The sequence below is a fragment of the Bombus vosnesenskii genome, unplaced genomic scaffold (assembly GCF_011952255.1).
Source record: "Bombus vosnesenskii isolate JDL3184/JDL3185 unplaced genomic scaffold, Bvos_JDL3184-5_v1.1 scf7180000013950, whole genome shotgun sequence".
Classification (NCBI taxonomy): Eukaryota; Metazoa; Arthropoda; class Insecta; order Hymenoptera; family Apidae; genus Bombus; species Bombus vosnesenskii.
In genome coordinates this window covers 8,011-31,090 of record NW_022883303.1, presented here as the reverse complement: position 1 = coordinate 31,090, position 23,080 = coordinate 8,011, and the positions used below count along the sequence as shown (strand labels likewise).

Here is a 23,080-nt window from a genome sequence, read left to right as displayed (position 1 = left end):
AAGTTTAAATTTGCTCGACCTTTACGAAACTAGAAACGACTAACGTTTATATGAAAATTATTCCAACAATTAAGCCATTTCTCATTGCAATTATCATATCATTTTATTAATGTTCTTTTTACGATAAGTAATTTTTATGATCTTTATACAAATATGAAATATATATATGTATTTCCAAATATTCTGCTGTAATATTTCCATACGCAAAATAAATAGAAAGATTAATTTCTATAAACAAACTATACGTGTCGTTCACATATCCCATAAAAAAAGAACAATCCCTTAACATATCGTTCCACCTACACTTAACAAAAATGATAACTCTACTCTGCGCTTAATTTGGATAATTTGAAGAAAATATACATTTTATTATATTATTTAATAATTTGCTTCTCCTTTTGCCTATCCTGAGTGAGAAAAAGAATCGATCTATGATGCCTGGAAATGCATCTTTTTCTCACATTGGCTGTGGGTGAATCTTTCGATATTACAGTACTGAAGGCATAAAGAAGGTAACAAATGCCTATCAACTGTGTGACAGTGGTTTGCTCCATCGCTGTTGCAACGCCCAACACTTTATTGTATTTCGTTCCTTTCGTCAAGTTGTGTCCGTTCGTATTCGCGAAAACATGCCGCGTTGTTTGATCAAGTCGATGACAAGATACAGAAAGACCGATAGCTCTTCTGAAGGTAAGAAACATTTCTTCGCTGTACAGTAAGCTACAGTATGTCCAGAAACGACGAATGATATTTTAGCGTGGTTATGAAAAAGGAAGTACGTATGTATATCCTGTAACTCGTAAAGTTGTTGAAAAAGATGAATTGCGTTTCTTGCCCTGAATCTCAAGGTCCACTTTTAGCTAGACATTCGTTAATGATAATTAAACAATTCGCATATAGAGCGCGTAATCTATCGTACAAGAAGAGAAAAAATTTGTTGCATAAGACTTTACCAGTGCGTCCCCCTCTCTCCCCCAAATTTCTAGCACATATTATACGTTATTCTACTCGTTTTCACGTGTTGAATACGAATATTGTATTCGTTTTAGTCGGAGATGATATATTGCCTAAAAGTTCGTTAGATACAGTTTCAACATCGAACGTGTTTTCCTTGAAAGCTAACCCAAATCTACCTTAAAACAAACTCAAAATCAAACGTAAATCTAATGTAAAAATTTGATGGTACGAAACGGAAGGTACGTATGCCGAAGGAAAGATGACAACCATAAAGTGTATTAGCTTGGCTTTCCACGTTTGTAATTTCTTTGTATTTTTGGCACGTTTTTGCCCGTTCCGCCAAGAACGAATGCGATATTGGTATTCAGCGTGTTAAAACGAATAGAATGATGTGCATTATGTGCAAAAAGCTTGGGGACACTGGTAAAGTTCGATCAACTGTTTTTCACATATTAATAGAGGCAGAATTACCATGGACGCCGCCGTCATCGGTTGATGCGAAGAGAAAACATCAGACCAAAGATAATTCTACGAAATGTAGTAATATATGGACGTCTTCAAAATTACCAATCGTAACACGGTATACGTTTAACAAAGAAAACACTATGTTGTGGAATAAAGAATCTAATGTAGACGAAGTAGAGTTAGGGATGATAAATTTTTCCAACATCGAAAATACGATATCGTCGACTACTACGAATGTTTCCATGAATACCAATCAGGTAGTGATTGACCCTAATAATAAACAAAACGTGGAGAAAGTGCAAATACCATTGACATCAAATTCCGAAAAAGTAGAGTATCCGGTAAACGTAAGTAATAATGAAATCAAGGTGGCAGTAAATTTGAATAGGACGTTCAATGAAACCGAGAATCAAACGACCTCGCAAGCATTATATCTTACTCCAAATAAGAAACAGATTGATTCCCAAAATCAGTATCTGGGTGGCAATATGAAAACATCGGGGGTGGAAAACCCACAAAATTGGAAACGAAATAAAACTATGCATTATTGTCCCTATTGCCGCAAAAGCTTCGATCGTCCGTGGGTGTTGAAGGGTCATCTTCGCCTCCATACTGGTGAACGACCTTTCGAGTGTCCAGTCTGCCATAAATCTTTTGCTGATCGGTATACAATCCTTCCTTGTTTTCGTTCAATATTTATCGGTACACCACAAACATTAGCACGCGTTACGAAGAATACAAAGATTTTGTAATTTTGTTGATATGTAATGATTATGATAGAAAGTTTTTAATGAAAAATGTATAAGAATGAAAACGACAATCAGATATCTTGATTGCGTAATCCGTGCGTAATGTGTTAATTCGTGCATCTCTTGAAATGATTTATTTTTTAATAAATTAAGAGGTTAATTTTATTGATTTAATTGTATTGTTTTATAAAATTAAGGCTACGGTGTGACGTATATATTTTGTAGATCAAATTTACGTGCGCATCAAAGGACACGGAATCACCATCAATGGCAATGGCGATGCGGGGAATGTTTCAAAGCATTCTCACAAAGACGATATTTGGAACGACATTGCCCGGAAGCTTGTAGAAAATATCGAATATCTCAAAGGAAGGAACAAAATTGTAGCTAGAAGACAAATTTTATTTCTTTAATATAAACATATTTATATAGAGAAATGTATAATATTATACATTAAATATATTTCGTTAATTAATTACGTAAAATTTGAATTCGAAATATTGTATTGTTATTCTAGTATAAATATGTACATATACTATACAATAGTATGATACAACCATAGAACAACTTTTAACTTTTTCGCCCATATTATTTCCCTTGGGTCAACTTTATAAATTTCAATAAGTAAAAATATTAATTATATAATGTTAAGACAAATTCACATGTTTCTTTTCTACGAATAATAATTGTTTTATTTATTACCAACGATAGAAGCATTTGAATCGACAAAGGATATGACATCGAAATAAAAATTCGAATAGCTTGATCTTTATTTGTTAACTATACATATTCTTTGAGAAACAAAGTCTCATTCAAAAATATTATGTAATTCTGTATTTACTTTTATTTGAGATTTTATGTAAGTAGTAACAGTATTAATTGAATTTGATTTATTTACCGTCGCAGCTTTGTGGCTCCCCGTAGCGTTAATTTTACGAATGTTACACACACACACACACACACACACACACACACACACACACACACACACACACACACACGAACGCGCGCGCGCGTGCGCGCGCGCACACACACACACACGTGTATATAATAGACCATTATAGTCTTATAGCTCCCCGTAATATGAATATTGGCACGATAGATATGAATTGTACAGTAACGTAGTCGAGACAATGAATAAAGAAATTTTAGTCATAAATTGATTGATTAATTATCATAATTACATATTATCATTGATAGATATATATACCCACTTGTTAATCTGCATATTTACTTTTATTATTAAGTTCAAGTCTGTTATCCAAATTATTATTCGATTAAAGTGTTGAGTAGTTCAAATCTTAATTAGTCAGGTATATTTCTCAATTATTTAGAGCTCCATGGGTAACAACCCAAATCCGAATTCCCCAGACGAACACATAATAAATATACCGATAAATGTTGGAGCACGAAAACCCAAGTGACACGAAGTGAAGTTTTCTAAAAATTATCAAACAAAAGGAAAATAATAAACTAGCTAACTAACTAACTATAACGATAAATGGATCGGCATTCGATCGAGTAAGTTCGAGATACAACACGAGGTACGATTTAAGAGTGCGCCTTAAAGCCTCGCATGAAATTAGGCGTCGTCATCGATAGAGTGCGCGCAATAATGTAACGGTTTCTAACCTAAGTGATTTTACTCTTTCATGGCGCATGTCGTGTACGTTCAACGAGGAATAATTATCACCCGCATTTGACGCAGTGCGTTAGTCTCATATTACTAACGGAAAAGAACGTAATATAGTGCCGCGTATTACGCGATACGCTTTCCGAGCAAGTAATCCGTGTTAGTGCTCCGTAAGAAAGAACGCGGCGGTTAAGCACTGCAAAGAAAACTTGACATTGGAACGGCCATTTTGGCGTGTTGTTTCCTAATCGAGTGCTCGGCTCAGCATCGATATCCATCCATTTCAAGGCAAGTAGCTCTGTACTATATAAAAATTTTGTTAAACGAATGATTTTGCATTTAAGGGAATTTCGTTTTTCGTTCGGTCGTGTACATATATTCAGAAAGATTTTGGACTTGTTCTATAGAAAAGAAAATTGACTTTGCACAGATGGTCTGTACTCTGTTTTTCATCCTGCTCACAAGTATGTCTGACGGTAGTAACGTGATGTATTAACATCGACCACCAGATCAATCTTATTAGTATATTGAAAGTATGCCGTATAAATAACATGCGATTATAATATTATAATTACGATTATAATTACGATTTTCTGTTGAATATGCATATGTATAATATATAAAAATGTTACCAATATCTTAAACTTTCCGAATAAATTATCTTCGTTTTTCTCATGGATGTGATATATTTGGTAAACTTCGTTTAATTTACTTCGTAAACAATTTTGTGTGTTGTAATTGCTGTTTTTGTTAAAAGTTATATAAAGATTATGAAATACATTGAAATGATTGCAGTATTAATGTTATATTAATGTTAAGGCAATGTATTATAATTTTCCAAAATTCCGTTTTATGATATTATGTTTTAATTTATAAATTTAATTTCATGTTAATTCATAATAATTTTATAACGTTTTAAATGTTAATGGTGTTGTGAAATCGATATGTCTAAATGTAGTATGTATATGTTCTTCAAAATTCAAAGTTTTTCTAAACAATATCAGTAGCCAATATTGAACTGTTAAACTTCCTTATAAGGTTGAAATACATAAAAACTAGTATTCTTCCAATCAGTATACCTATGATGTTTACATTCTATTGTGATCTTTTCAACAGGTCACATATATTGATATTGCTTTTTGTTCTATGAACGTGTTAATGTTCCATTTATGTCTTATACTCGCAATTTCAAATAACTTCATGGTAGTGTTTATTGTTTATTCTATTATAGTTAAACAGTTAATTGTGTAAGACATATTTATTATATATTTTAAGTAAATATTCCATTTATAAAAGAAAATTTATATTTTTAGGAAATAGATAATATTTCATCATTTCCAAAATGATGACAGAAACACATATAAATTCCAATCATGTCCTAAATTCTGGTTTGAATACCAAATCAGAAATAGACAAAATGGACGATGTGGGTTGGAAAGCCAAATTAAAAATTCCACCAAAGGACAAACGAATTAAAACTAGTGTAAGTTATATATTATAATCATTCTAATTTTACTTTAGTTATACTTTATTCACTAATAAAATTCTATGAATTTAGTTATTTTATCTATTTCTGGCTTAAATTACTAATAAAAATGTTTACACAAAAATTTTTAGGATGTTACTGATACTCGTGGCAATGAATTTGAGGAGTTCTGCCTAAAACGAGAATTATTAATGGGCATCTTTGAAAAAGGTTGGGAAAAGCCTTCCCCAATTCAAGAAGCCAGTATTCCTATTGCATTATCTGGTAAAGATATCTTGGCCCGTGCAAAAAATGGGACTGGTAAAACTGGGGCCTATTCAATTCCAGTGCTAGAACAGGTTTGCATATAATTAATTGCTCTAATATAATTAATTATGTTACTAAAACGTTTCATTGTGTTAACTTTAATATTGTTATTATTAATATATCACCTTAGGTTGATCCACGAAAAGATGTGATTCAGGCACTAGTACTTGTACCCACTAGAGAGTTAGCTCTTCAGACATCGCAAATTTGCATTGAACTGGCAAAACATATGGACATAAAAGTAATGGTAACTACTGGAGGAACAGACTTACGGGATGACATTATGAGGATTTACCAGACAGGTTTGTATCTAATGTATCTTTTTATAAGAACTAATTATAAAAATTAAAAATATTTTACTTATGATGTAATTCGTTTTTAGTACAAGTAATAATAGCAACGCCAGGAAGAATTCTTGACCTTATGGACAAGAATGTTGCAAATATGGATCATTGTAAAACTCTAGTTTTGGATGAAGCAGATAAACTACTGTCGCAAGATTTTAAAGGAATGTTGGATCATGTCATTTCCAGGTATATATTCTAGTATATAATTATTGATGATATCTTTTTATATTATATATATTATTGTACTATAATTTTTATTGTCATGAATATATTTAGATTACCACATGAACGTCAAATACTGCTGTATTCAGCTACATTTCCCCTGACAGTGAAGCAATTCATGGAAAAACACTTAAGAGATCCATATGAGATTAATTTAATGGAAGAACTCACATTGAAAGGTGTAACACAATATTACGCCTTTGTACAAGAACGACAAAAAGTTCATTGTCTTAACACATTGTTCTCCAAGGTAAGGTCACTGTAAGGTCTGTTTGTTTTACATAATATATTTAATATAAAAATTTACTGAAATAAATTCTATTTCTTTTTATCAAGTACTTCTGCCTAATTTATTTTTTATTTTTCAAGTTGCAAATAACACAAAGCATAATATTCTGCAATTCAACACAACGTGTTGAATTACTTGCAAAAAAGATAACAGATCTTGGATATTGCTGTTATTATATACACGCGAAAATGGCGCAGGCACACCGAAATCGCGTGTTCCATGATTTTCGAGCAGGACTATGCAGAAACTTGGTAAGTGTGTAAAATTATTATATTATTAACTAAGTAAATTGTATGTGCTTATTGACTCTTTTTTTAATGAAAAAGTTATCGAAGTTTAATTACAATGTTTAATTTTATGGGAGGATTTAAAGTTATATATTAATGTATTATCTACAGGTGAGCAGTGATCTGTTTACTCGTGGTATTGATGTACAAGCTGTGAACGTCGTTATCAATTTTGACTTTCCAAAAATGGCAGAGACATACCTTCATCGTATCGGCCGATCAGGACGATTCGGTCACTTAGGTATAGCAATTAATCTAATCACGTACGAAGACCGTTTTAACTTACATCGTATCGAACAAGAGCTTGGAACAGAGATTAAACCTATTCCAAAGGTAATAGATCCAAGTTTGTATGTAGCAAGACCAGAAGACAATAATAGCATGGAAGAGGGTAATGTGTCTAAGTAGTTTCGATACATCATCATGATGTTTATATGCGCTCAAAGAGTTTGAAGTGTTAAATGGTGATTGTGTGACTCGTACATGTAAGGCATACATTGCTATGCTTTGAACTCACAGAGTGAAACATTATTTCAGTCTGAAAAGTATTGTCTGGGGTGTTTAACAGTGTATAAAGACAAAACAGTGCTATGAACATTTAGATTTAAAAAAAAGTGGTCTATATAGAAAAAAATTGAAAATTTCAATTAACATCATACTAAAACGGCGAAAACATGAATTACTTGTAAATAAGGCATACTGAGCATGAAACAGTGAACTCAGTGAATGAAGTGATGCGAATGCCGGTGCGAGTCATTCTTTGTACATAAATACATATAAATGTACATAATCTAAAGTGCGCGCCAGAGTCAAGCCATTATCAAGAGCACAACATGTAAACAAATAACATGAGTAACATAATAATCATTACATTTTACCACAAACTGTAAATATTACATGTGAGTATTCATCATTTTAATAGTAAATTTTTATACAATGGCTTCATACTTCCAAGATTTTTTTGTTCCTTAAGAAAAATGTGATGGGATATGTGATTTAAGAAAAAACACAGCATAATGAGAGTAAACTACAGTTTAATGCTGTTTGTATCTGAATACCATAAATGAATCCATATACCCATTACTTTTGCATTACCATACTTTACATATAAATTCTTCTTAAATATATGATCACAAATTCTAAATATTATATCGATCTTAATATTTGATCATGGCTTGATTTTGCTACCTGTCAATGCTGTCATACAACTCTGAAATTCAAATCACTTTTCAAAAAAGGCGAGATAATCTTTTTTCTTTCTGTAAAGTGGTAATAGACTGTTTTAAACTTAATCTGATTTTTTTTTATGAAATTGTGATTGAGAGTCAGAAGTTGTAAAATTGACTAGTTTTATATAATTATTTTTTATAAATAACTGGCTGGTGGCATTTGTCGAAGTTAGGGATTCTATGTAAGATGTCTATTAAATATTTGTGTCTACTGTAATTCAAAATTGTTCCATCAATTGATATATGAGTAATGACATTATCTAGCAAGGATTCTTTGTTACATTTAAGACACATTTTAGGTAAAACTACGAATATAAGCAAAAATGTACATATTGTAGCATAATAACAATATCATTTTCTGCAACAGATAAAGACAACTGCCAAAATATAATGGAACGTCAGCATGGAATCCCCTTTTATTCTTGATTTTTTTCTTTGATATCTGTGTACATGTTAACCATATAAAAAGGTAAAAAAATGTAGACGCATGTAAGAAGTAATTTTCCATAAAGTAAATTTCTATTGTTAATATTCTCCCATGAACGAAAAAAAGTGCACCACCAGCCAAGACGACCTAGGTTTATGGAACGAAATGTGTATACATTAATAGGCAATAGTAGCATATTTCATATTTGAAGCAAAAAATTTCAATGAGAGATATTAATGAGAAAAAGGTGATGGAAAACGGTTTGGAATGCCTTTAGACTTATAATATCAGTTTTGACGGATATTTTGCTTCTGCGGTGGAGGAAACAGGAGAGATGTCCTATGACGACTAAGATCTTGACTGCTGGAATGGAGAGTTAGTATAGTATAGTATGATATTAAAAGTATTTGAAATTTTGCTTTAATACAAATATGGAACTAAACTTAATTTTGAATATCCATCTAATAACGCGATGGATTTTTATATGTGCAAAATTTTTAAATCTGCATGAGATAAAACATTAAGCTTTCTAATCAATATAGTTCCATGTAATGTCAATATAAAATTAATATGTAATTATGCTTATTACTTAAAAACTTTGACTTTTAATTTAATATTTCGTATAGATGACACATATAAATACAATCATAATGAGTACGAATATTTGATACAAGAGTTCTATGCACTGACTCGTACGCATATCAAAGATGAAACGAAAAATCCTTTTCGTTTTCCGTTTTCATTGCCCATAATAAAATGTAAGCACGTTTTTAGTGTATGGGGTAATGCGGTTTTTGCACAAAACATTTTATATAATTCTGTTCTATGTAAGAAAGAGAAAATGATATGCTGTGAAATTATTAATTATCTGACGTATTATAAATTCTCTCTTGTATCCGCTATCTGAGCATTAATGCTGTGATTTAGTATTATAGTATTAAAAGCATTAAAAACCGTTTTTCTGTGCTGACACAAATTATAATTTCATACGTACGACGTTTCAATATTGAAAATGTGTCTGTAAACGCACGTATCAGGGTGCAACAGCATTATCTATCGATTTACACTTTTTTGCCAGTTTGAGAAAGAATGTGATTTAAGAAATTCGTTTATTATAGAAAATCTCGAAACAATTGAGTATAAGCGCGCATCGTATTGTTGCAAGAATCAGGCATTATGATGCTTGGAACGATAGAAAAAAGAGCCAGTTAATGGTAGAGAATCAATGTGTAAAACGTTCTTTGCCATGTTGGAATATAGATTCCAAAGTGGAAAGAAAAAAATTAGTTACAAAAATTGGCGGTGATTTATTGAAATAATTACGTAAGCGTTGTATTTATAACAGTTTGGAGAGAAACATATAGTGTTTTTTTCATTGTGGCTCTATCTTTTTACCGATTATTACGTTTTTTTTCATATACGAAGTTACTTACGCTGAGAAAGAAAAAAGAAAAAGTGCATTTTCACCAATTGGATATATTGCATACAGTAAAATCGTATATGAATTCCGTTCTAATATTATATTGTAATCCTTTTTTGTTTCTCTCGGTCTCATTCTTTCATATTTTATTATTTTCTTCATACGGAAACATGTAATTCAGTAAGTCGGACAGTATTTTGGATAATGTCAGTTCTAAAACAAAAAGAATACTCCTACATATTCACCACAAAAATTTTACTTTTGTGTTATATATATTTGTGAAAGTTCTATCATGGTTCTTTTCGCGAAGTTGTACAGACTAGGAAGACGTTCGTGTGTTCTTGGTCTTATTGACTTATAATTTAAAGCACCATTAGATCCGATACCGGAATATTTTGTGAGATATATTTTAAATCAATCTTTAAGAGAGTCAAGAATGTGCCAATGAAGAAAGAAAGAAAGAAAAAAATGTTCTTAAACACGCTGCATGGAACTGTGCCTAATAATTTTATGTGCATCTTGATTATTTCGTAAAATATTGTATACGTGTGTATTTGTTTATTTAGCAATTTTGCAACTGTGTCGAGCTATAACGGAAACGATAACTGTTGCAACATAAGCGAATCATAAAACATGTGACTAATTGGGAATGGTCATTATAGTGTTTATCTTGACTCTTTTGAAAGACTGATATTCGTGTGAAATAAAAGTATAAATCTCTAATAGAAGCAGGGTGATAAAAAGAAAAAAAAATTGCTGAATGCAATGCTATGCGTATAGACTGAAGGAATAAATATATATTTGTTTTGTTCTATTATTGAAACTACGTCAAGTAATCTTAACTTTAAAGTTACGTCATGCTCCATGTTGTACATGGAATTTGAATCTGCAGAACCATAGAATGCATGTAATACATATATACATACATGTATTTCTTTTTGAAGCCTTTATGGGATTGCTTGTACAAGAGTCATATAGTAACTTTGTTCTTCACCATCTTGCGAGTGTTCCCTCATGTCTGTCGCATAGATAATATTTCCAAGTGAAGTTCCTATACCTCATCTTGGAGAAGGAAATACCCTTGATGTGGAAACAATTGTGTGAGGGCACCTTTGTAGCGATGTGTTAATATCTGGATTATGGGATACGTAAGGGAAAACCCTTGTCATCATCCTAAGGGTTAATAATAATCTTTAAGTATATACGATTCACTTCGTATGTGTAGTGAAGGAAATAACATCTTTACGAGACTGTGGAATGTTATATTCGTGAAACAATCTCGTACCTTCGTTGCAATTTTCATTGGTTTTAACAACCAATGTCAACGAGCTGCAACACTATAAAATAAAACATACTTTCACAATAGGCGAAAAACATATTTGGTCTCGAACGCGTGTCCGAAAAGTATTTTGTAGTCCACGCAGCTCGTTCATAATGTTGGGACAACATCTCCAACAATCCGTGCAGAGACTATTAAAAAGAAGAAGGTGAAAAAAAAAGAAAAGAATTCGTAAAAAAAAGTACCGTCAACATTCTATTTATAACAACTATGGTAATTCATTTTCCAAAATCTCATTTTAATAGTATCTGAACGTCGAATATTCCTGAGCGACGGTACCTCGAAAGAAACACATATTTTGCAAATTGTACCCTTTTCCGTATTGTTCACAAACAATGCAACAAATTCTTCATGACACGTTCAAACGGAATTGGTTTATCCTTTGACAAAGAAAGAGAAAGAAAAAAAAGAAACTCTTGAAATACGAATTCTCTTGTAAATGCAAGTCGTACAATATCGTATATTTGTTTCTAATGTTTTATACATGAATATGTGCACTTTAAAACCTTTTCATTCGCAAAGCAATAAGTGTCATATATTTTGAGACAATCGCACGATATTGTTCGGATTGCATGAAATTAAAAGATAAAAAGAAAATAAAAAAAAAAAAAAAGAAAAGAAGAAAAGAAAAATGAAAAATGAAAATCATAAGAAATCGTATGATCCTTATCTGATCGTATGTGTTGATCGAATGTTTTTTGTATCTGAAATTTTTAAGCATTTCTGTAACTTGAGAACACCACCCCCTCTGTGTTGTTATGTACGTTCGATAACGTGAAATTGATCGCGTGCGAAAACAGAATCGAAGAAAAAAACAAAAAGATGAGATTATCTGTTATATATCAGGAACATAAATTGTTTATTTCTCAATTGTAAAGGTAGGTTTGTGCCTGAATTACGAAAAGAACCTTTTTTATTTGTTTTTCATTTCTGCAAAGCACAGACCCGATCTGATGGAAAAGATTAAAAAAAGGAAACAATAAAATTAAAAGGCATGTCAATGAATTTTGTTTTCGAAAGGAACAAAATAGCAAAGAAAATTTGATCCTTAATAAAATTTCCGGTTCAGTATACCACGTATATTTTCTTTCCAATCTGCCCTATTTAAATTAATCATAAAATAATATTGACATGTTAAATGTGTAAAAAATATTATACATACAAGCATGTGTTTTATACGAACACAAAGCGGATAATTAGAAAATAATCTCTACGTGTAATTACGTATAGTTGAAGTGGATAATCTATCCAACGAATTCAAAAATATCGTGGCTAAAGCTAGCTGTATCAGAACTAATCGTACAAGCATTACATTTATCTTTTATGAATTTTATCAGCTGCTATTGTTTGTTTCGCTTGCAACAAGGACGAAGAAAATCAGCTTCTTCAAAGATTCCGACGATCGACGTTACGTGTCGTGGTCAGTGGAAGTGTTCTAAATTGAAAAATTGGAAGTATGTGAATTTATTACTTATTTCATATTATCTCATATAATAATATTTTTTAAAGGGAGTTGAAGATTAAATCGCTTAATGTCGTTGAAAATAATATTTTCTTTAATATACTAATCTCAAGATTTTTCAAACTTTGTTAGTTGGATGTTTTACGGGTAAAAATAAAAAAGAAACATTACGCAAGCATAAGGTTTGATCGTTTGAATATTTATTAAAAAATGATGACACAAGTATATAATATAAAAAATATAATAACCAATTGATTTTATTACTGTGAGTTTCTTATTTTATATGATAATAAATTCATCGTATTTCATTATCATAATTTAATAGAATTTCTTTGTTTTTTCATGGAACGATTTAGTACCGAGATAGTACCTATGCAAACACAAATAATCTACGAATAACTCGAAACGAAAGCCGTATAATATAACTTAATTTTACAGTTACAAAAATGTTTGAACTCGTGTCTCACAAGATTAGTGATCATCGATCGAAATTAGACTAGAAGTTTCATTCACAAACGATAAATCCTCCGAACTGTTTCGCGCGATTAATCAGAAAATATTTAATGGCGCTTGCTAGGATCACTCGTGTCCTCTGATCGGTCATGGTCGAACGGGAATATGTGTTGGAAATATAATTCCTGGTTAGAAGCGACAAATATTGATACGATCGTGCAAATACAATTCCATCCTTGTAATTACATTCATCTATCCATATAGTATAATCGCGAATCTCTGTTACGGATGATCGACACGACAGCATACGAGTGTACACAAACGTGCGATCTACCGATTGCTCTCCAGAGTATATATAAATTATATCACTCTGAAGCATTCTTTTCTTCCTGGAACACCGGCGAAAGACATGAAATAATACTATCAGCGATCCAACATGACACCGGTGTTGTAGCAACCAATTAACGGCCGTCTGTGATAAGTATTCACTCCCTGATCGTACTTATCGTACGATTCACGCGTCGTAAATCTACGAAACAGTCGCATTAACGCTCATAGTACACGCGTGCCAAGGCGTCGTGACCGGTTGCAGGGAAAAGGGATTACTTGAAAAATGTGGCGAGCCAGCCAAATCTCCGATAGAGCCAGCAGCGATTCGACAAACTCCCACGACACAAATCCAACCGTTTGGTCGTCTCCGGCTCGATGTTCTTTTTTTTTTCTTGCGAGGCTTCCAGCTTCGATCCGGTAGAGGGTTGCTTTTGCGGAGAGCTGATGGAAGACGAGGAACGGCAGCATAGTTTCGGATAAGAATTATATTATCGGCTCGTTGGTGCGCTTCGAACGAGCGCTATTGATTTTAAGTAATCGCTTAAATAGCGTCAGTGGCCTGTGCAACGGGTTGCCATCGAGTGCAAACGACAGAGACAAGCGAAACCCGTGCCAGAACTTGCAATAGACGTCGTGTTCTTGCCTCCGTGGTTTCATTTTCCATTTAATTCGCCTAGTTCGACTTTCTTTACAATTTCTTTACAATACTTCTGTCTTAATAGAAGAAGCTATCTGTATATCTGTGAGATTTGCCGGCACTGGACAAATTGATAGAGGTTCCAAATCGAATCTCGCATGGGAACAGGAAACAGGAAGGGACTCGCGGAGATGCACAGGAGGGCGAAGGGTGTATGGTTGAATTCTCGGAACATATTGGACAGACATCGAACGTCTTTACCGGAGGGTTCTTTGAAGGCTCGCGTCCATTAAGGGTGCATTACGCGAGGGCGTACGAGCGAGAAAGCACGTGCACTTGTCGCTTCGGACGATCAATTAACCCTAAAAGGTCCTTTAGGGAAAATTCGCCGGCTATGTACGTATACGTATGTACATATGTATATATGTGTAGTACATAATGGCTGGCGCCGTTCACCGTCATCCTCCGTCGCAATGTCACCTTTATTCTCGTTGTAGGTAGATTTAGCGTCCTCCCTCTGTCTCCAACCCTCGACTTCTTCGAACGAACCTAACTTTCCTCCGCGGAAGGAATACCTCCATTTTCCGTATAATTTCCACGAGAGATGACAGAAAAGGAAGGAGATTCTCTGGACCGGCGAAGAGGCAGTGAGCCGGCCAGGCGGGCCGATGGGGAAACACGCGCAAACTTCTCGGGAATGTAAACGCGAGCAACGAAGAAGCGCGTTGGTGGAAGAGAGAACACGCGAGCGAAAGAATGAAAGTAGAAGGAGAAAAAAAAAATGGGGGAAGAATGACTTTTCCAGGGCTCTGTGATCGTAGCCGGAAAACGACGCGAGGAGAGAGAGACCGTCTGTGGCGGTTGACGGTAGCCGATAGACGATATCGTAACCACCGTTGCTGTTGCCGGCCTTTTCTCTTTCTCTTTTCCAGCCGCTTCCACTGCATCCACCCCTCTAGCAAGCCAGCCGTAATCTGGCAGTGCATTTAACCACTTTGTGAAATAGCCGTATATCTCGCCACTGTGACGTAGCATTCGATACGTCGAAAAGGGTGGTTGGAGGACTGTGGGTGGCACAACCATGACAGGGAGGGAGGGAGAGGAAGAGAGAGAGAGAGAGAGAGAGAGAATATGTGCGAGGAAGAAACGTACGGGGGTAAAGCGGAGGGTGGGAGTGAGGTCAGGAGACTCGGTAGGAAAACGTGGAATAGGTTGGGGAAAGAGGAGCCACGGCGCGGCAGCGAGAGTATCTAGTGGCTAGTAGGTTGTGCGCGCGCCCGTACACCCGTGTACCCCATTTAGAGGGGTGGAAAGCGCCAGTACGAAGGTAGGGTGGCTCGTGCCCAAGAGTAGGGAGTAGAAACGATCTCTACTACCCCTCTCTAGCCGGTTGGGAAAGCGCACGAGCTGTGTCTGGTTATATGGGAGTGGCGGGGGTTGTGGGGGGATTTCATAAGGGTAGAGGGGTTGGATAGGGGTTCGAACAGAGCTGGCTTAGGCAAGGGGGTGAAGGATGCTGGTGGATGAGACTGGAGGAGAGGAAAGGCGCCGTAAGGGGTGCTCGGAATCACGGTAGTGGTGTGTACACCCTGTGTATATAGTCTGGCCGGAGTGGAAGAAGGGTGCGCCCTACTTCGCGTCGGCGTTTTCCCTCCTGGCAGTGTGCAACGACGTATCGAAAGAAGGACAGAGAAAGCGAGCACAGGCTGTCTCTCCGGTTCGGTGCCGGGCTTTTCATAGTCTCATTTCACGACGAGCGTCCGTGCCATCGGTTCGAGTGTTTTGCGCGTTCGACGAATATCGGGAGTGAGAGAAAAAAGAACAAAGAGGGGAAAGAAGGAAAGAGGTAGCGAGAATCGGTTGGGAAAACAGAACGGGGAACGCGAACCAGCGAAGATCGCCTGGCACGGACAACGCCTCGGGCACGGAGCAACGCGAGAACGAGATAGGACTTCGGTTTGTATCGCGAATATATTTGGTGATTCGCGTTAGTACGCGTCGTCCAAGGTGGTGGTGCAGAGTACCGTCCGTCGACGGGGGTGTTGTTGCCGTTATTGGTTCTCATCGATGGTAAATCGTGGAGTTGGTTTTCGTCAGTTTCACAGCAAGTGCACGTTGATCGACGCGTTTACGTAAGAACGACGGACGCTCGTGGTGTATGCTTACTCGTACGTGCTCGTATGTATCTCAATGTGCGCGCGCGCGTGTGACAAGTACCGACAAATACGGGAAGACGAGTCAGGGAAAGAGACGGCGTAGGTTTTCGTCGATTCGTGAGTTTGCCGAAAATACCAATTCGGTCAGCTTCGATCATCGTGTATCCTTCGAAGATCAAAGGAGAAGTATTCGTCATCGTACGTCGAGCGGTCGCCGAGTCGACGAATCAGAAGAATTCACGAATGGACGAGCCGAGACCGTTTAATCCCGACCCTCTCGTTTGCATAATTAGCCGTGCAGCACTGCAACAGCTACACGGAGAGAAGGGTTCGCGTAAACTTTGTTATAAAGGCTGAGGTGGCGGTCGTATTATTCGACGATACGAGGAGGAGGAACTGAACGTGTCGTTAGAAGGAGACGAGAGAAGGTGAGAACAACGATCGAAGGTGTCTCGCCACCGAAGCCTACTCGAAGAAGGAAATGGAAAAAATGGGCGTAAGCTTGTTGACAGAGTATTTTCTCGGGAGAGCGAAAACATTCCTCGCTTATTGATGCGCCTAGCGAGGCTAGCGTCCTCGAGCAAAATAGTCGGGGCGGATAGCGTTTATCGTAACCAGGACCAGAATTCGACAATAATAAACGTGTTCGCCATGGAAATCTCGGTGTTCTTGTTTTACGTGACGACGTTGCTGGGCATTGTGACTAGCGACAAGTGCGCTGTCGAGTGTTCTTGTAAGTGGAAGAGCGGGAAGCGCACGGTCGAGTGTGTAAATCGTGCCCTGACTAGCATACCGGAGTGGATCGATCCGGAAACGCAAGTGTTGGATACAAGCGGTAACGACATTCGGACCCTGCCGAGTAACATCTTCAAACGTGTACGTTTGACGAATCTACAGCGTCTCTACCTACGCGAGTGCCGTATCGACCGAATCGATAGCGAGGCACTGGCTGGCCTTACGAATCTGGTAGAGCTCGATCTAAGCCACAACCTCTTAACGGTGGTCCCTACTGCAAGTTTCTTGGATACACCGTTCCTCAGGGATCTCGTACTGTCCAACAATCTTCTCAAGAGGATTCACTCGCACGCGTTCAAGAGTACACCGAACCTGGTCAAGTTGGATCTGTCTCACACGCAACTGGTTGAGATCGAGGCGAAAGGATTCCGAGGCTTGGAACTGTTGGAAAGTTTAAAGTTAAACAATAATCAGTTATCGACCCTTCATCCTGGCACGTTCGAACCGTTGAACAAACTCACGAGCATAGAACTTCACGATAACCCCTGGATCTGTGATTGCCATTTACGCGAGATGAAAATGTGGCTCGTAAAGCACAATTTGCCGACCCTTCAAGCACCCCTTTGTCACGGTCCGAAACAATTATTGAATCGTACCTTCACCGATTTGAGTATCGACGATTTTGCCTGTCGACCGATTCTCCTGATAGCTAGTCGCTACGCCGAGGCAACGATAGGCGAAAATGCTAGTATTGTGTGTCGAGTTAGCGCGATACCACCGGCCAAGGTGAAATGGTATTGGAACGGACGTTTGCTGACCAACCATTCGGCATTCAGTGGGTATCAAAAGATTTTGATCTTTGAGGAGGGTCAGTTTCGGAAAAGAAGTACGCTAGTGCTGACGAACGCTCAGGAAGCGGACTCTAGCGAGTTCTACTGCGTGGCAGAAAATCGTGCTGGTAGCGTCGAGGCGAATTTCACTCTTCACGTATCCCTGAGAACCGCTGGCATGTCTACTCTCGGTTCCGGCCAAATCGCCGGTATATCCGCCGCTCTAGTCGTGCTCATTCTCTTTATACTCCTTATAATTCTCGTGTTGTTCATTCGTTTACGAAGAATGCCGTTGAAAGACGTGAAGTCGTCGGTTCCTGCGGAAGGGGTGTCCGCCGATAGTACAGGTGGTAACAACGAGAATCCATCATCGGCAACGTCGACTACTCGCAGAAAACACGAAGAAATCGAAACGACGTCGTTCGGTGTGGAATCGAAGCCACCGGTGTCCTTAAACCTGAGCTACGTTCAAAGACCTCAAGCAGCGGCCTTGCAGACAGAGAACGAGTACGGTTCGATCGGTCGTTTCGATGATCAGAGCCAACAGCCCTCGGTGATGGTTGCACCGGGTGCTTGTTTCTCTTCCACTACGTCGCTGATGCCGATTGACAATCCTGATCTTATCAGGGATACGCGACGTGGTTCGGCGGAAGACATCACTCCTTACGGCGGAGCGGACTATAGTCGTATGGAAGTGGTGGACGACGCGAAGATCCTTTACACGAGTTGTATGTGGGAGGCGAGGGATACGTGCAGAACAACGGTTCCGATGAGCACGTACCCTTCGAAGGAAGCCCTAGCCGTAGTGGCACCTATGGTCGAGCAATTTCCGCCAGGGGCGAAGCAAATAAGAGTATGGCAGAAGGGAGTTCCGGTTTTGCCACCGGTGTCTGCGTTGAAGCGTGTCCTTGGCTCGACGCGTAGCTCCCCCGACGAGGGTTATCAAGAAGGGACTGGAACCGATGTCTAGGTACCGCTGCTTCATTACTGTGACGCCCGGCACCGTTACCTGGAGCTTCGTAGACGCCACCAGGACGACACCGACTGCTGAGAGACGTCCTGTCCAGTGCCGGACGAGCGGTAGTGAAAAAGAAAAAAAATTCTCGATTTAATTTAAATATCGAACTCCGTCGCGGATATTAACGTGATGGACTAGGACGTCGACCTGTCACGTGGATTGCGTATACATAAAACGTATAATATATACATACCACATGTTACACACTCGTACATACGTATATATAGACAGAGAGAGTGATCGATGAAATGGTCGAGATGTATTCCGTATGTGGATATACATACGTATAGAAGGGTGGCAGACACCGAGAATGGGAAGTCGTTCGGCCGACTCGGTGGAAACGAACGTCCACTTGTCGCGAGATTTACGTACAGTGGTCGATGAAATAGTTGAAAGTGCCGTCGTGACTAATGCACGGAACACATAAAACGAAGAATCTGTCGAGGACTCGATCGATAAATTCCGCCATCTGCCAGTTCTCAAAGAATAACGCCGGCTTTCTAACCTCCAAGAACTTTTCATTTCGAAGGTTTTCGCATCCGTTGTGTGTATCCAACGTGTAGCACGATAGGAAGAATATCCTACTCGACGTTCTAAATGAATGGAACGGTCAACGCGATCTGGTAAGAACGACGACGTCGTTTCGGTGGTCTTGCAGTACAATGTTGACGGCTAATACTTTCTATATGAACGATTAAGGGATATTCGAAGAAAGAACAAAAACAAAAAAAAAAAAAAAAAGAAAAGAAAAAAGAAGCGAAAGAGAGATCACAAAAAATGGAATATAGTAACATGACGTTTAAAGATACGGTTTAAATATACCGTTTCTTAAGATAATGTTTACGAGAAGACTGCAGTGCATGTTCCGAAGGATGTGTAGATAGAGACAGATACGCGAGAGAATAATTTCTATTTACCGTGTGTGTTGGCTACCGTGTATACTACACACGTGAATTTTCTAGTCAATTTCGAAGGTGTAATTAGACGATGTTAGATGATTTGGATATGGTGTGAGCACGACGACAATACGAGATCGAGAACACGGCCGACGTGCGATTACGCATCGCGGTAACGATGCTCGAAAATTTCATCCCATTTTCCGTCGCGCGTCTAACGATTCGTCGATTAGATAGTTTTTTCATTTATTATTATCATCATCAACGGTACGTACGAATTATGAATACGTTATAATTTCGATAGTCGGAGTAAGATCGAGTATCGAATCGATTCGGAATAACTAACGGAAACGCGACATACGAGGGAAGCGATATTGTCACATCGGATAGTTATTGACGTTCGTGTTCGAGGACGAAAATTCACGGAAACGGTAGAGCGTGAAATATGACGTCGGGTACACCTCTGGATCCGTCGTTGCAATTCTCCTGACGATAAATTGATTTACTTTGCCGTGCGTTAGGAACCATTCAAAATGTATTCGTGTAACGACACACTGTCTCTTTCGATATCGATTCATCGAGAAATTTCACAGACCTTAAAAGCGTTAGTATACCTACGTCAATGGTAATATTATGTGCGTATATATCAATATTGATACGTCGGTATCGATACATCGAATAATTGCTGACATCGCGAATGATAACAATTGCGAACGTCGCGATACCTCTATCGAACGAGATATCTAATCAACGATTGAATTCGGTGAACAAAGAAAAAGCAAAGTGAGAAAAAAAAGTTCGCAATTCCCAGAATGTATCCGTCGTCATTCGATCTCTGTCTGTTTTTTTGTATTACCCGGAGCCAATAGAATCAATTACATAAGACTGTATAGTAAGCACAAGAAGCCCGTAAGCCAATTGCAAGCGAATATAAACTATTGCTCAAACACTGAAACGAGGGGCTTGCGATTGGTTGACCGGCTCATGCCTCGCGTTAGTGTCTTACGTAAGTGAGTCTGTGTGTGTTGATCTAGACACTTTGGCGGTAAGCGGTAAGCCGAAACGCCAATTGCGAATATCGGTCAGTTATCAACCTGTGTCTGTGTTTGTGTCCTGTGTGTTCCGTGTGTGTATGTGTGTGCGTATTTGCCCGACTATGGTTCGTACGTGTCTTGAGAGCAGTGTGCCTGAATATACGTATTTAAACGTATGTGATAATATGATCCAGACTATGTCTACATGCGGACGTGTGAATGTATGAGTGCACTAGTGTATATGTGTGCTCGCGCGCGGCATCGAGAGATCGAGGGTGAGATAGTGCATGCGGTGCAGTGCTTGCAATTTCTACCGATTGGTTTATCGCCTATCGTTCAGGCCGGCTGCTTTTCTCTGCTCAATGATTCTGGAACCGATCGACGTATCCGTGATGAGGTAACAAAAAAAAAAAAAAGAAAATAAAATACGAAAACGACGGAAAAAATGGAAATAAAAATGCCATGCCAAATACACTGACTGGTTCTATTGAATCGTATATTTTACGCGGATCGATAATACGTGGTACAGGCTGGAGAACACGACAGGACACGTTTCTAGTGGTCATTTTATTCGTCGACGAACGAGTCCACGGGTTTATTGGTTGTTTCCCGGCCGGTATCTTGGCCAAATCACGGTAATCGCAGTGAAAACACGTGACAACCGGGGCACGAGAACGCGTTCAATGGATTTTACTGGAACGATCTTTATTTCTCTCTCTCGATCGAATCAAACTTTATTCGTTGCAATTCGTAACGAACGTTTACGCGTAACGCGCGTGGATCGTGTTCGAATGGAATTTAAAATTAGGCAAACTAGGAAACTATGGAGTTTATGTTATGTATCTGTCCATAACACGAAATTTACTGTCATGAGAAATAGACACGAATGATTTGCCGCCTTTTTCCTCGAAAATACACGGTTAGCATCACGTCCAGAATAATTTACGCGTATCATTATTTAAAGTGAGCTATAAATGATGTGCATATGTTTAACGTGAACTGCCCTTTGTCCTTTCATGTATTATTTGCACTTGTATGAATATTTGCCCTTTTTCGAATATTCATCTTGTTACGATAACATTGTTCCTTAACGATCATTTTGTTCCTATTAGTGTTTTACAATATCGTCTGCGTTATTAAACGTTTATCTATTTTTGTTTTATTATTCGTTAATAAAAAGTTAATTCACGACATTTTATAATACCTTCTAGGAATGATATATAGAAATGTTAATTATTTTATCGTTCAGAGGTTCTTGCAACCGAGTCACGCCAATGCGACATTTAAAGACTACTCGTCCATGCATCGAAAGTAATGATATTTACCGCAGATTGTTTTCGTTTACCCGATCTTTTTATGCGTCACTGACACGAAACGCCATTTTTCTTTGTCGTTTCCTGCAACGAAATCGATCAAAATCAAACAAATTCTTCTCATGTTATATTTTGATCAAAATATTATTGATGAAACAAACGAATATATATATCACTCGATATATATATATATATATATATATATATATATATATATCACTCGAATATTATGATATATCAATCCACCGTGTGCCATATTAGTGAAACATATCATGCATTCCTCGATACGATTTACATATTATCTATCTCAGTGCTTTCCTTCTTCTAATGACCTGTTGTTTGCGCAATCGGGTATCGGAGTTAATTATTTGCAAAGTAACGAAATACGCATAAGCTGACGACAATGAACGTAATGAACGGTCAAATCGGATTTAACGCAAAATAGGCTGGTTCATAAAGGAGCTGAGCCGCAATGTATATTTCGAAACGCAAACGTCACGTGAAATGGAAGCAACATGGTTTATTAATTTCTCAGTAACTATAATTTCACAAATTTGGAAAGTCGACAGAATGAAATGCACCCGCGTTTTCGCTACAGTTATGTCCGACATACAGTGGTTACACGAAGTATTGGCACAAAACTTTTTTTTTAGCAGGTTCTACATTTCATTTTCAGAGCTTTTTCAGTCATATGACAGTACCTACTATTAAATGAAATGAAATGTAATATATTTGTATCTAATTAACTAGTATGTAAATATTACAATAAATACATTGCTGTGTCAATACACTTTGTAGCCACTGTGCATATATCTCAAACGAACCGTTTGACGAAAAACAGCGTTTCATTCTTTTTCGTGTATCGTATCGACGATACACTTAAAAGGATTCTTTCCTTCTAGAATGGAATTAGAATTATACTCGTACTTTGCCTGTAATCTGCACCAATTGCGAGTAAAAGGATGAATGAATAACACGAACAAAAAAAGAAAGAAAAAATAAAAGAAGGGTTAAAAACAAAAGGTTTGCATATGAACAAATTAACTCAGGAAAATACATT

At 37.4% G+C, this 23,080-nt stretch overlaps 3 protein-coding genes across 3 annotated transcripts; all 3 read left to right on the top strand.

The window, feature by feature from the left end:
• The first annotated feature begins 522 nt into the window (after positions 1 to 522).
• On the top strand, positions 523 to 2,584 carry LOC117239370 (zinc finger protein 236-like). The gene is made up of 3 exons (XM_033504865.1): positions 523 to 690; positions 1,417 to 2,086; positions 2,397 to 2,584. Exons 1-3 carry the CDS (start codon positions 630 to 632, stop codon positions 2,560 to 2,562), a joined length of 897 nt encoding a protein of 298 aa, XP_033360756.1. The 5' UTR covers positions 523 to 629; the 3' UTR covers positions 2,563 to 2,584.
• A 1,219-nt stretch (positions 2,585 to 3,803) lies between these two features.
• On the top strand, positions 3,804 to 12,229 carry LOC117239355 (ATP-dependent RNA helicase me31b). The gene is made up of 8 exons (XM_033504844.1): positions 3,804 to 4,092; positions 5,118 to 5,287; positions 5,422 to 5,628; positions 5,727 to 5,898; positions 5,979 to 6,129; positions 6,220 to 6,415; positions 6,535 to 6,705; positions 6,853 to 12,229. The coding sequence occupies exons 2-8, from the start codon at positions 5,147 to 5,149 to the stop codon at positions 7,147 to 7,149; spliced, it is 1,335 nt and encodes a 444-aa protein (XP_033360735.1). The 5' UTR covers positions 3,804 to 4,092; positions 5,118 to 5,146; the 3' UTR covers positions 7,150 to 12,229.
• Positions 12,230 to 15,565: 3,336 nt separating this feature from the next.
• Positions 15,566 to 21,135, top strand: LOC117239360 (leucine-rich repeat-containing protein 24-like). Its single transcript, XM_033504849.1, has one exon. It carries the CDS (start codon positions 16,747 to 16,749, stop codon positions 18,727 to 18,729), a length of 1,983 nt encoding a protein of 660 aa, XP_033360740.1. The 5' UTR covers positions 15,566 to 16,746; the 3' UTR covers positions 18,730 to 21,135.
• The last annotated feature ends 1,945 nt before the right edge of the window (positions 21,136 to 23,080 follow it).